Source organism: Molossus molossus, unplaced genomic scaffold, assembly GCF_014108415.1.
Source record: "Molossus molossus isolate mMolMol1 unplaced genomic scaffold, mMolMol1.p scaffold_m16_p_21, whole genome shotgun sequence".
In the NCBI taxonomy this organism is placed as follows: domain Eukaryota; kingdom Metazoa; phylum Chordata; class Mammalia; order Chiroptera; family Molossidae; genus Molossus; species Molossus molossus.
Window position 1 is genome coordinate 8,295,343 of NW_023425357.1, and position 14,246 is coordinate 8,309,588.

The 14,246-nt window shown below is 47.6% G+C and overlaps 1 protein-coding gene and 1 long non-coding RNA gene across 4 annotated transcripts in view; both read left to right on the plus strand.

Annotated features, from left to right (window-relative positions):
• The first annotated feature begins 6,556 nt into the window (after positions 1-6,556).
• The window catches only part of ZC3H4 (zinc finger CCCH-type containing 4), a 42,135-nt gene continuing 34,445 nt past the window's right edge, over positions 6,557-14,246 (plus strand). For 2 of the 3 annotated variants that reach the window (XM_036274136.1, XM_036274137.1), the window contains exon 1: positions 6,749-6,975. In XM_036274136.1, coding sequence (XP_036130029.1) covers positions 6,788-6,975 — 188 coding nt within the window. In that variant the 5' untranslated portion in view covers positions 6,749-6,787. Of the gene's footprint in view, positions 6,714-6,748; positions 6,976-14,246 lie in introns of those variants that run through there. The other variant, XM_036274138.1, reaches the window with a different exon arrangement.
• Positions 8,224-9,581, plus strand: LOC118638386. The gene is made up of 2 exons (XR_004961090.1): positions 8,224-8,450; positions 9,385-9,581. It is a non-coding gene; the product is annotated as an uncharacterized LOC118638386 (long non-coding RNA).

The window sequence follows — 14,246 nt, forward strand, 5'->3', positions numbered from 1 at the left end:
TGCAACCAAGGTATGTGCCCTTAGAGGGAACTGAACCCGGTCTCTCCGGACCGCAGGCCGATGCTCTAACCGCTGAACCAAACAGGCCAGGGCTGAATTTTTAATTTTTTAAATTGATTTTAGAAAAAGAGAAGAAGGGGGAGACAGAGAGAGAGAGAGAGAGATCAATTTGTTGTTCTACTTATTTATCCAGTCATTGGTTGATTCTTGTATGTGCCCTGATGGGGGAATTGAACCCACAACCTTGGCAATCTTGGCATATGGCATGATGCTCTAACCAACTGAGCTATCTGGCCAGGGCCAAAAGTCTGAATTTGAAACAGATTTTTGGACTAGGGGCTCATATCCATCAGCTGGTTCAACTCTAGCACTTTCCTCATTCCTGGTAGCTTTTCCAGAACTGCCACCATCACCATGAAGCTCCATGAGTTTTCCCAATTCAAACCTGGACTTCTTCAGCATTTTTACTTTTCTAACAAGACACCATGGAGCAGATAAATAGATTGGCAAGCCTCTTACAGGTCTTTTCCAGTGCTGTATGAAATCAATTTATTGACCACTTCTACCCTTGATCTCAGCCAAAAGGCTGAGAAGCGCCATCAACCACTTTTCCAGTCATTTGTCTGCAACTCTCGGGTCATGATTTCTGTCTTGTTCTTCAGGATTTGGTGAACCTGTTGATGCTGAGCAAAAGGGGTCTTCTGAATCTAAGTATTGAATTATTTTAGTAAAACCAACACAATAGACAGAAAATAACCATCAACATGTCTTGACATCAACATGAGCTTCAATCATGCTCTAGTGAAAAAAAGATAATGCCTTTTTTAAAAAAATCCTCACCCAAGGATATTTTTCTATTTATCTTCAGATAGAGTGGGAGGGAGGGAGAGAGAGAGAAACATTGACGTGACGGGGACACATCGACTGGTTGCCACCCACATGACTCCAACCGAGGCCGGGGACAAACTGCAACCAAGGTACGTGCCCTTAGCAGGAATTGAATCTAGGACTCTCTGGTTCACAGGCCGACATTCTAACCACTGAGCCAAATTGACCAGGGCTAGCTTGTGTTTTTTTAATGCAATTCTATCATTCTGCAGATCAGCTAGGTTTACTTCAAAAATATTGCCATTGAGACTCTCAGATGCAATTTTGGTTCCTTGAATTCTTATAACTAGCGTTTTTTCCAACATTTTTTTTTTCTTTTTTTTGGTATGTGCCCCTAGTGGGAACCGAACTGGGACTCTCTGGTCCGCAGGCTGACGCTGCAACTGCTGAGCCAAATCAGCCAGGGTTCCAACATTTCTTACATTGAACATAGCTGGTGCTTTCACATTATACCAATATTTCTTAGAAAATGGATCGACCACTTCTTCGCGGCTCCTTTTTTTTATTTTTTATTTTTTTTCTTTATTGATTTGAGAGAGAGAGAAAGGGAGAGGGAGAGAGAGATAGAAACATCAATGAGAAAGAACATCGATTGGCCACCTCCTGCATGCCCCTCACTGGGGATCAGCCCACAATCTGGGCATGTGCCCTGACCGGGAATTGAACCGGTGACCGCTTGGTGCATGGGTCAGCGCTCAGCCACTGAGCCACAAGGGCTGGGCCTTGGCTCCTTTTTTGCCTCCTTTTGTAAGGTGCTTGTTCTTGCCATTCATCACGGTGCTGCTCAGGGAACCAAAGACATTAGGGGCTATTTCAAATACTGCTGCTATGAACATTCTTGTTCATGTCTTTTGGTATGCATTTCTGTTAGATATATACTTTTGGGTGGGATTGTTGAATCAGAGTGTAGATATATGTTCAGCTGTAGTTCATATGGCTGGGCCATTTTCCAAAGTAGTTTTAAGGGATTTTCCATGTTTCTTCTCTACTCTGGTCACTCTGTTCTCACACCAAGAAATTCCTCACATGGCAACAGGAGCCTTGGCTATTCTCTCTAGATAATCTCGGAGATAGCCACCTGGAAGTTGATTCAAAATGTCAATGTCCATTCAGGAATGTAAGCAATCTTGTGTGTTGGTTTTGCCCTGCAGGTGTTAACTGATTAAACTCTCTTTATCTCTTCCTTCCACACTCAGACCTATTTAATTTTTTTTTTATCCTCACCCTAGGACATTTTTCCATTTTTTGTTCAGACAGAGTGGGAGGGAGAGAGAGGAAGAGAGAGAGAGAGAGAGAAACATCGACGTGAAAGGGACACATCGAGTGGCTACCACCCGCACGACCAACCAGGGCCAGGGACAAACTGCAGGTACATGTCCTTAGTGGGAACTGAACTCGGGCCTCTCCAGACGACAGGCCAACGCTCTAACCGCTGAGCCAAACTGGCCAGGGCAAAAGCAAATCTTTTAATTGGCCTACGAGAGAGACCTTTTCTTCCTTGCATACATGATTTTAATAAAATGTTGACATGTGTGCCTGGCCGGTGTGGCTCAGTGGTTGAGCACTGACCCATGCACTAAGAGTACGCCATTTTTTTTTTTTTTTTTTATCCTCACCCGAGGACATTTTTCCATTTTTTATTCAGATAGGGAGGGAGAGAGAGGAAGAGAGAGAGAGAGAGAAACATCGACGTGAAGGGACACATCGAGTGGCTGCCACCCGCACGACCAACCAGGGCCGGGGACAAACTGCAACCGAGGTACGCGCCCTTATCGGGAACCGAACCCGGGTCTCTCTGGACCGCAGGCCGACGCTCCAACCGCTGAGCCAAACTGGCCAGGGCGGAGAGTACGCCATTTTGATTCCCGGTCAGGGCACATGCCCAGGTTGTGGGCCTGATCCCCAGTGGGGGGGCATACAAGAGGCGGCCATTCGATGTTCTCTCTCATCGATGTTTCTATCTCTTTCTACCTCTCCCTTCCTCTCTCTCTAAAAATCAATAAAAAGAAAAAAGTTTTTAAAAAAATGTTGGCATGTGCTCATAGCTAAATTGTCCTAAAAAGGTTTCTTTAACACACCAAGAACTGGTGGACCGGTTATGGTTATAGAAAGGAAAACTACTGTAAATGGGTCATTATGGGTAATTGTAAAAGGTATAATTCTAGGCTTGATTTCTGAAACTCATGTTTTTTGTGTGTGTTTTTTTTTATCCTCACCCAAGGACATTTTTCCATATTTTGTTCAGATAGAGTGGGAGGGTGACAGAGAGAGAAACATCGACATGAAAGGCATACATAGAGTGGTTGCCACCCGCATAACCCAACCAGGGCCGGGGACAAACTGCAACCAAGGTACATGCCCTTACAGGGAACCAAACCTGGGTCCCTCTGGAATGCAGGCCGACGCTCTAACCGCTAATCCAAAATGGCCAAGGCATGAAACTCATGTATTTTATTTTATTTATTTATTTATTTTTTTATCCTCACCTGAGGACATTTTTTCGTTTTTTATTCAGATAGAGTGGGAGGGAGAGAGAGGAAGAGAGAGAGAGAGAGAGAAACATTGATGTGAAAAGGACATATGGAGTGGTTGCCACCAGCACGCCGGGGACAAACTGCAACCAAGGTATGTGCCCTTAGGGGGAACCGAACCCGGGTCTCTTTGGACCGCAGGACGACGCTCTAACCGCTGAGCCAAACCGGCCAGGGCTAGGTCCTCCCTTAATGAGCTTTTTTCCTTTTTTTGGTTAATCCTCACCCGAGGATATTTTTCCATTTATTTTTTTTAGAGAGAGTGGAAGGGAGAGAGTAAGGGGGAGAGAGAGAAACATTGATGTGAGAGAGACACATCAATTGGTTGCCTCCCGCAGGAGGCCAGGTTCAATCCCAACAAGGGCCAGGGATTGAACCTGCAACCCAGGTACATGCCCCTGATCAGGAAATGAACCCAAGACCCTTTGGTGCACAGGCTGATGCCCTAACCACTAAACCACATTGGCAAGGGCGTGAGCTTTATTTTTCTGCTGGTTCTCTCATTAATGGAAATAACATCATTGATGCATCCGAACAATGTTTTTGTGTGAGGGGCACGTGTTTTTTTTTTTTTTTTTTAAATTTATTCAAGGACGTTTAATTCTTTTTTTTTTATTATTTTTTATTTTTTTTTATCCTCACCCGAGGACATTTTTCCATTGTTTGTACAGATAGAGTGGGAGGGAGGGAGAGGAAGGGAGAGAGAGAAACATCGACGTGAAGGGACACATCGAGTGGTTGCCACCCGCACAACCAACCAGGGCCGGGGACAAACTGCAACCGAAGTACGTGCCCTTAGCTGGAACCGAACCCGGGTCTCTCCGGACCACAGGCCGACGCTCTAACCGCTGAGCCAAACCGGCCAGGGCGAGGGGCATGTGTTTTTAACTTTAAAAAAGTCATACCATGAAAATAGTATAGTCCAGGAATGGTAATGCTGACAGACATAGGGCAGATGGGGGAAAAATAACAAACACCAATTCCCCAACAAATGATTCTTTTTTTTTCCATTTTTTAGATTTTTTTTTTCTTTTTCTTTTTAATCCTCAACCGAGGATATTTTTCCATTTATCTTCAGATAGAGTGTGAGAGAGAAAGAGAGAGAGAAACATTGATGTGAGAGTGACACATCGATTGGTTGCCTCCCACATGACCCCCACCGGGACTGGGGACCAAGCACAACCGAGGTATGTGCCCTAGGCCGGAATGGAGCCCACAACTCTTTGGTCCGCGGGCTGATGTTCTAATCCCTGAGCCAAACCGGCCAGGGCAACGCAACAAATGATTATTATTATAATAAAGGTGAATTGGTGACCTTTTCCATTGGAAAGGATCCACTGTAATTAATCTGCTACCAGTGGCTGGGAAGTGGGACACTGAATGTGTGAGACCTTATTCATACTACCTGCCTGAATTCAGTCCCAAGATACTATTTCCAGGTGATGATGAAGTGATGCTGGGCCTGCCCACTTCATTACTTTGTGTGTCCAGTAATACATCATCACCTGGGACGGTGGCCAGGCATTCAGTTTTCATAGAATCCACGATTAATCCAGGAGCTAATTCTCAGAACAAGAGGTCATGACTTCTTATAAAACCCCAGGGTGTAGGCCTGCTACTGTTTACCAGAAGTCCATAGACTACCCATAGGAAGCAATGGAATGCTGGTTTTGATTAAAAATTTGATGCTTATGGCTAATCCTGTAACCTTGAGCCAAATACTTCAATACCAGGTTCAGTCTGCACTCATTTCATGGGAATAATAGTAGCTCCCTTGAATATAGTTGTGAGGGTCAAAGGATTTTAAATTCTTATGCTGTTCGAATGCATCTAGTGCTTCCCGGCCCAGCCTTTGGAGCCTTCCACCTACCACGCATCAGGTTCTTAAACTCCACCAAAGCCCGCCCCTCTTGCACCGCCCAGGGATGACGTCATTGACCGAGGTCCCTAATGACATCATCTCTCCGCCTGCTTTGGCTTCATCCTCCCATTCTCCGGAAACCAACAACTTCAGCACCCGGCCTCCGGCTTTAGGTTATTTTTTTTCTCTCCGTAGCCCGAATTCCTTCCCTCCCATCTTCCCACCTAAAACTTTCTACTCTTCCCGCCTTCCCTCAAGCTGGCAATTTTCGGTTCTTCCTGCTGCTTCTCCGGCAAATTACTCAAAATCGTTTACTCTCTTAATTAATCGCCTCCCTAGCCCGCCCTTCAGCTTCTAAATCTCATTACCCGCGCGCGGCCTCTTTCGGCTGTTTCCGCCTCCTGCCACCCACCCCGATGCCGCCTTCGGCTCTTTCCGGATCGCCGGAGTTCCTCGTTTCCCAGTCCCGACCCACTTCGGCTATTTCCGGCTCCCTGGGGCCTCCCATTTTTTTCCTCTAGCCCCACCCCCATCGCCGACTTCGGCTTTTCCGCCTCTCCCTGTCTCCGGCTCAGCTCATTTCGGTTTTTATCGCCTTCCCTCGGCCTCACTGTCTCCCTTCGGCTCTTTCCGCAGCCCTTCGGGCGAGCGGTCCGTGCCCCTGTCCTCCACGTGATGCGGCCTCCGCCTCCCAGTTCCCCCTCCCACCTCGCCCGTCCTCCCGCCTCAGCCTCCCAGCCTGTCCACAGGCCACGCCGCCATTTTGTGTGAATTTCTGACTGCGGCGGGGGCCGGACAGCCGGGGCACCGAGGGCGGGCAGACAGGCAGTCGGCCCGTCTCCGCGGCCCGTTTCTCTCTCCCTAAAATCCTTTTTTTTCTTAACCCCCTTCGCTCGCTCTCCTCTTTCCCTCTCCCCCCTCGCTTGCTCCATCGCGCGCGCCCCGCGCTAATTACATCCAACCACCCACCAGTGTCCGTGTACCCCGGGTGTCCCACTCCCGGGCCTGCGGGGGTGTGTGGGGGGAGCTCTCGCCCTGATGAGGGCTCCGGGCCCGTGAGCGAGTGACCCCAGGGACGGGCTGCGGAGAAAGCAGGCGGCGAGCGGCCCACCGAGGCCTAGGCCGCGCGGCTTACGCGGAGGTCGGCGCAGAGGTGATTCCGAAACCGAAAAAATATATGCCCATTTCTATCAGGAGCCCTCAGAGCTGAAGTGTGCCCCTCCCGCCACGCCCAAGCAGTCCTTTTTCGTGCATTAACATCCCCTCCCCCCCAAAGGAACTATGGAGGCCGCGCCCGGGACCCCCCCGCCGCCGCCATCAGAATCGCCGCCGCCGCCATCGCCGCCATCAACGCCTTCGCCTCCTCCGTGTTCCCCCGACGCCTGCCCGGCCACCCCGCACCTCCTCCACCGCCTCCCGCTCCCTGACGACAGGTCAGGCCCCCGGCCCGGCCGGGGCAGCGTCCCCGGGGGGAGGAAGAGGAGGAGGAGGAAGGGGGGCGGCCGCCATGTTGGGCCGGGCCGCGGAGGAGGAGGAGGAGGAGGAGGAAGGGCGGGGTCGGTGGGTGTCTCTCGCTCGCTCGCTCTTTCTCGCTTGCTTTCTCTTCTGGCCTCATGCGTTTCCCCCCCCTCGCGGCGTTCGCCCGCTCTCCCTCGCTCTCGCTCTGTCTTTTTTGGGCGCCATGCTGAGGGGAAGGTGAGGAGGCGCCCCCCGGACCCCCCGCGCCCGCTCGCCCGCCCGCCCTGGGGAGGGGGCGCCGGAGGCCCACGGGGGGTCCAGGCTGCCCCTGCGCCCGGAGCTGGCAGCCACGGGCCCGCCTGCCGGTCGCCTGGCTTCAGGGAAGGGGCTGGGGGAGGGGCCCCCGGACCCTTTTTCGGGGGGGATCTCGAGCCACAGCCCGGCTCTTAGGGGTTTGGAGTTGGGGGTCTCCCAGCCCCCGGCAGTATCCTTTCTCCTGGGGGAGGTGTGCCCTGCCCTACTTGGAAAGGTATCCTAGCTTTCTTAGGAGGCAGAAAGTGGGGGTTCGTTCAGTCCTTTTCCATCCAACTACTGGGGGGGGGGTCCTTCCGTGGGAGCTCCCTTGCACTTTTTTTTTTTTTTTTTTTTGGCGGGAGGTGTTTCCTAGCTATTCCTTAGAGGGCAAAAAAGGTGGGGGGATCTCGAGCCCCTTTGACGGAAGCCCCTGCCTCTTTTGGGGGAGAAGAACCTTCCCTATGTTTTTCTTAAAAGGGAGGGGTCCTCTCGCTCACTTTTAGGTAGGTGATGCGGGTTTTTTGGGGTTGGGGGAACGGGAAGAGGGTTGGTTTCTCTGCCTTGGAGGGAAGAGGAAGTTGGTCCCCTCTTTCTCGTGGGGTTCCCTCTTTAGGGCTGAAATGCGGCGCCATCCCTTCCGGAAGAGAAAACGAGGGTTCCTTGTGCTTTGGCATAGGGTGAAAGGGAGCGCCCCCCTCCCGTTTATTAAGTGCGAAATGGGCTCACCCCACGCCCCTCTCGGGAGAGTGATAAAGGGGTCAGCCCCGTGCCTTTCAGGGGAGGTTGGGGCCCCGTTCTCCTTGCTCCAGCACAAGGTTGGGGTGCAGGGTTTGCCCACTCTTCCTGGTGGGTCAGGGGAAGCCTAGCTCGAGAGTGGATTTGGAAGTGGAAGGAGGGTTTCAGCTGGCAGGAAAGCGAGTCTTGGAGTGGGGGTGGGGAGGGGAGGAGAACGCGCTGGGCAGATGGCTGCCCCGGCTGGAGAGGCGCTGAGGACCCTCCCCTAGACTGGGGTCGTAGCTAGGGCTCCCCTGCCAGGCACCTTGGCCCCTTCTCCCCACTCCCACCTCCCCTTTTCCCTTTCTCCTTCACAGACCATACTTTGCCTTTTAAAAGAAATGCCACCCACATTCAGAGACACAAGTGCAGCAGTTTGGTGAGCTTTTACAACAATTTTTTTTTTTTTTGTTTTCTGTTTTGTTCTAATTAAATGTATCGTCCTGGGAATCGCAGCCCATCGCAGCCCGACTCCAGTTCCAGGAAATAAACAGATTAGCAAAGGTCTGTTGGCTAAGCCCATGTTGGGCTTCCGGGCCCCCTCTTGGGGGCAGGTGCATTACTCAAAGGTGCTTACACGCTTTATTCGACCTCTAAGGAGTTCTCTTATGTCAGAAGTGTATGTCTTACAATGGGTTGGGATGGTAAGTAGCCTCTTTTATTGAGTAATTCAATTATCTCCCTCTTTTTGTCCCTTTCCTGCCTGCCTTCCTCCTCGCCTTTAGATCAAAGTGATGCTTGAGAGAGTGAATTTATATGTTCAAATCAGGATTCTAACCCTGTTGAGCCCTTTTAGACTTGCACATCCTTTTTTATATTTAAGTTTTAAAATTTGATGTACACAGTTTTCTCAAAAAAAGTGTTACTGTAACATGACAAAAACTTACGTAAAAGGCCCATATGTTTTCAAGCCCTTGATAACCCTCTTGTCATTTCAATTCATTGCTTTGTCTCCAACCTTCATCTTGGAAGAAAGTGGATACTTCAAGTCCATTTGTAGGAGACAGAGTTACTGAATTTGGTTTATGATTCTTGCATTCAAGTTAATGCTCTCCTGCCCCTTTGCCCTACTTTCCCCCCACCCCCCAAAAAAGATTGTGGTTCAAGTAGATGCAGTTTTCTCATTTTACTCCAATGTCTCTTATGGTGATGGACGTTTATATTAAGCAAGTCATTTGTAAAGTACTGTTTAAGCACCAAATCTGTAAAGTGTGTCAATACCCAATCTCTCCTTGTCTCCACTGTTCTTTGTTCGAAAGCACATGCCTGACCGTGAAAAGTTGATGCAAACGTGTTACACGCCCAGTCATGGTGGAGAGAACACTTCCTTCAGCCCTCAGTCCCCCCTCTCCTACATGTACAAAGAAAAAACAGCAGCAGAAATGACTTGCAGAACCAAACATTGTACTTCTGATGTGTTTTACAAGCATAAGTTCTCCTGTTAAAAGACAAAACACGTTGAAGTTACATTTTCCCTCTTGTCCACTTTTGGTCCCTGACATACTTTATTAGAGAAAGCTTTTTAACACACAGCCCTCTTCCACTCCAAAAGATTTTGTTTCCTTTTTTCATTCTTAGGAGAAGAAAAAGTTCACTGCATTCAGATGAGGAAATATGTAAATTCAGTCTACCACTTGTTCTTCCTCTCAGTGTTCACAACCTAAGTGCTGGGAATTGGTTATCTTAGGTGTGTAAAGTCAGTTGTGGAAGAATGTCCACACAGTACAGTATCCTGCAAAAAAAAAAAAAAAAGTCTGAAGCACAAACTGAACACACCAGTGATCAAGGTCAGCCGAAAGTGAATTGCTTTTAAAGTTTCCCCGCCTTTGTGAAATTCTTCTTCCAGGCAGAAACTGGATGCTACAAATGAACCTTCCAAATTTCACGAGCTACTAAGTTGCAGAGGGATGCTAATGTAACTTTTACTTTGAACTGTTGAAGAAAAAGGATTTCTTTTGTGAGTGAAAATTTGAGCATTCGTTTATTGAATTTAAAAATATTTCCCTAAACATTTTAAAAGTGCTCAGGCATATCAACACAAAGGTTTATTGTTTTTACGTTCTCAAAGGAATCTTATGTGTCAAATCCAAGAAACCCCAGTAATTATGTCAAACTGTATTTTTTGGTAGCCTCTGTTTTTGAAATGTCACAGTACTGCTTTTTCTTCTCCCCAAAACTGATGTACCAGTATTAGTTAAAATTCAAATTAATGGATGTTGCAAAAAAAAAAAAAAGGGTGTCACTCAGAATCCCTGATTTAACAGCAATTCTCATACACTTGTAATCTTTACAATTTTATATTCTCTGGGGAGAGATTTACTCTGAAAGCAAATAAAACTCTCCCAGTAGAAACAAAATCATTGTGACCAGGAAAACATGAATATTCTGGTCCTTAGAGCCCCTGTTTTTCTTATCCCCCTCAAATTTGCTTTTCAAAAGAAAAGGGATTTCCCAAAATGGCTTTCTAATTCACAGTCTGTCCTATCTCCCAGATAGGATTTCAGTCTGCTCTGAAGGTTTAAATTTTTGTTTTTTGAGAAGCCAGATTTTTTTTTTCTTAATGTAGAGCTATTTTCGAAAGCCACAAAGGTGGCTTTTCCTTCGCCAGGAAGGCTGATCCCAAGGGAAAACTGTTTTGCACCTGTGGAAATGAAGGCTTTCCCAGCTGTTGACTTACCTAGCAAGTTAGAGATGAGTGGTTGACTCTGAATTTGTATGTTTCTGTCCAGTTGAATATGGAACAGTTTCATGTTGGTCTGGTTCAGTAGCTTTAATAATGCCTCGACCTCTGCTCCTTTTTCTTTCTTTTTTTTTTAATCCGCACCTGAGGACACCTTCCCATTTTTTGTTCAGATAGAGTGGGAGAGAGGGAGAGGAAGAGACAGAGAGAGAAACATTGATGTGAAAGGAACACATCGAGCGGCCGCCACCCGCTCGACCAACCAGGACTAGGGACAAACTGCAACCGAGGTACACGCCCTCAGCGGGAACCGAACCTGGGTCTCTCTGGACCGCAGGCCGATGCTCTAACCGCTAAGCCAAACCGGCCGGGGCCTCTGCTCCTTTTTCTTAGATCTTTTCCCTTCGCTGGTAGAAGAGAAATGGATGTCTCAGGGTTGCCTTAATCCACTAACATTTTTTGTGGATATCGAGTCCCAGAACCATCTTATATAGACCAGATTCAGTGGCAGTTAATACCTCATTGGTGAAAATTGCTGTTGAAACTATTTCCAGGCTTCTATGGATACCTTATATTCCAGAGAACCTAATTTTGGTCCCTGTGGATGATACCTTCTAGTACAAGAGGGACTGGTTCTGACCCAGGTTAGGAGATTGAGTGGCAGAAAATAATTCAGATCAAGTAGTGAAATGGCTGAGTTTCTAAATGAGCAACATTACTGACACAGTAAGGAGAAAAGGATGGTTTCTGAGATTTCTGGCAGTTGGTATTTAATAAGCTGATTCAAGGACCTGTAGCAACAGTCTGCGCATAGGTGGAAGGGCTCCTGTCAGAATAAATGGTTTGAGGCTGGTTTCATAATTAAAACCTAATGGAAAGAGCAGAAAAGCTGCCTCCTTGTCCAGGCAGCATATGAAGTTTATTTGGATAAATTAAGGTAAGACATTGTTGGGGGCGGGGGGCAGATTTCATGGATTTTGCTTTCTAAATATTGGCCTAGTCTTTGCTACAGACCTGTTCTGCTTTTGGTAGTTCAAAAAGATGCAGTTTTGAAGACTGCGATTGTTTTTTGTTCATTTAGTAATGGTATGAGGTTACTTGGGCAGTGTTTAAATAAATTTCTGACTCAGTTGATGGCAAAATGAATTGTTGCATCCTGCTGCTGGAATAATTTTTTTAGCAGAACAGAGGTTATTTGCTCAGAGCATAGTTTCCTTCACCTGGCCAAATTGCTTTGGATAGAGGATCTTATATTTTTTTGTCATTTCATGTGTGTGTGAGTTGGTGACTCAGCTCCCCATTTGTAACGCAAGCGGTGACATCTTCCAAACATCAAGGAGCAACAGGATATGAAGGAACAGTGTGAGCTTTGGAGGCAGATAAGCTTATGCTCAGGCCTGGCCCTGTCAGCAGTATACAGTGGGCACTGATAACGCCCTCTTCTCAAGGTCATTGCTGTCAAGTGGGCATATGCAGGACACCCACACAATGCCTGGCATTCAGTTAGTCTTGGTTTCTTTATTTTCCTGCTGTCCCTATTAGAGAGAAATTCTAGATAGAATCTATAGTCTGGTGTGTAAACAGATGTAAGAATAACACCTGTAATTTTGAGGGAAGTCAGTTTGTCTTTCACTTTGGTTTCTGGTCAGTTGATTTGATTGCAAGGAGCTGATTGAGGTTGGAACTAAGTGGAAGCCATCTTAAGGCATTTCTTGCTTGCATAATGTCCTTATTACAGATGCTAGGACAGTCATGCTGTCTTAAGCTTATGCTAACTGCCTTCCTGTGTTCATCTTTTATTTTTAGGATCTGAGTCATTACTACAATTTGGTAGGCCTCCTGGGAACTGGGAAAGCAAGGCTCTAGCACCTCATCCACTGCCAGCTAGTCATATCGCCTTAAGCAAGTCCTTTACCCTCTCGAGAGCCTGTCAGAGAAATGAGGCAGAACTATCCCAGTTCCAGGATTCTCCCACCCCTTAGTAATTTGGCTGAGTCAGTTAAGGTTTTTTTCATCTGTTCAGCAGCCAGGCTTGTCCCGTGCTTTTCTTGGAGCAGAAAAGGTTTTGGCATGTACAAGGAGCCCTTCTCTCTCCTGCGGACTTTATTTAGAGTTGGGCAGAGGTTGGTAGAGCCTTTACCAGGCCTCATATTTCCTTTCCATGTCTGACCTACCTTCTGTAGCTTCTGGCCATAGTTAAAGAGTTGCTGGTACTTCTGCAGCTCCCAATACCCAGCTGCAAGGTAGATGCCTTAAAAATGAGTTGTAGGGGTCAGGCCAATGTGGCTCAGTGGATTGAGTGTCATCCCAAGGACTGGGGGGGGGGGGTGTCCTGGTTTGGTTCCTGGTTGGGGCATATGCCCGGGTTGTGGGCTTGGTCCCCAGTGGAGGTATACGGGGGGCAGGCAATCGATGTTTCTCACATGGATGTTTCTGTCTCTCTAAAAAAAATCAGTAGCAAACATAATTTTAAAAAGTGAGTTGTAGGGTTGGACTAAATGGCTAGCTAGGTCACAGGCAGATCCATCAGAGAAACCTTGGCTCAGCAGGAAGCTCAGTACCTGGTTCCATTGTCCCAGTTGCCCATCCTGAGGTTCCAGAAACTTCAAGGCCATAAAGCTGAATACAGCATTGATGCTGCCTATTTCCATTACCCCAGGGCTGGCCCCCTTCTGTCAGAGAGAGGGTGGGAAGTGGTGGAAGGCCAGGAACAAGGCAGTCAGGCAGACTGGAAGTGACTCGTGAGTTTTTCAACTCCTAAGTCAGTTTCTTGGCCTTCCCAAAGGTGTTACAGTGCCCAACTGTCATGTGAAGATCAATATAACCTGCCAGGGGCCTTCTGAGTGCTTCTCCTGCATTGGCTCATGTCAGCTGTATGTAGAGAAACTGACAGGTGAAGTCACTTGTCCAAGGTCACAGAGTTAGTGGGTGTGGAGGCAGAATTAGAACTCTGGCAGCCTGTACTGAGCTCTGTCCCATATGCTGTCCTGGATCTGGTATGGTCTTTTTCAAACTGCAGCATGCAGCCATTAGTGGGATGTGAAGTTCATTTATTGATCTGTCTCCTGCATTTGAAAAACAAAGAAATGGAACAGGATAGAAAAAGCAGAGTACAACAAGGGTTAAGTGTAACTTAGTGAAACTTTTGAGAGAAATGTAAAGAAGGAGATATGGGTCAAGGTCAAAGATTGAGAACCACAGTACATAGAATGAAATGAGGCAAACCATGGCTCTCTGGCCAAATCCAACCCACCCATCCTGTTGTTGTAAGTAAAGTTTTATCGGAACATAGCTACACCTATTCGTTTCTTCTGTGGCTGCTTCTGTGCTAAACAGGATTGATTAGTTGGGACAGAAATGGCCAAACCTAAAGTATATCTACCCTCTGGCCCTTTAAAGAAAGTTTGCTGGCCCTGCACTGGTATGATATGCCTAGTACCTGGGCATCTGCACAGCAGCTGTGGTCGGTATTTTTTTTGTGGTGGTAGAGGTGGTGGAAAAGAATGGGAGGAAATACAGGTATTCTCTTTAAAGTTGGCCCCAGAGAGAATGGGATGTGCTACTGCCCCTCTGGGACCTGCTGCGGCTCCGTCATCCCTGTGTTCCACTCTTTCCAATGGATGTGGACACCCAAGCCTGGGCTTTCGAGCCTTTAAATTGAACAGATTTTCATTCATTACAAGTAACTGGAGACTCTTGAAGCTGAGTGTAGAAGTGGATTGCAGCTAACATCCCCACATGGCCTGACCCAAGGGAGCTG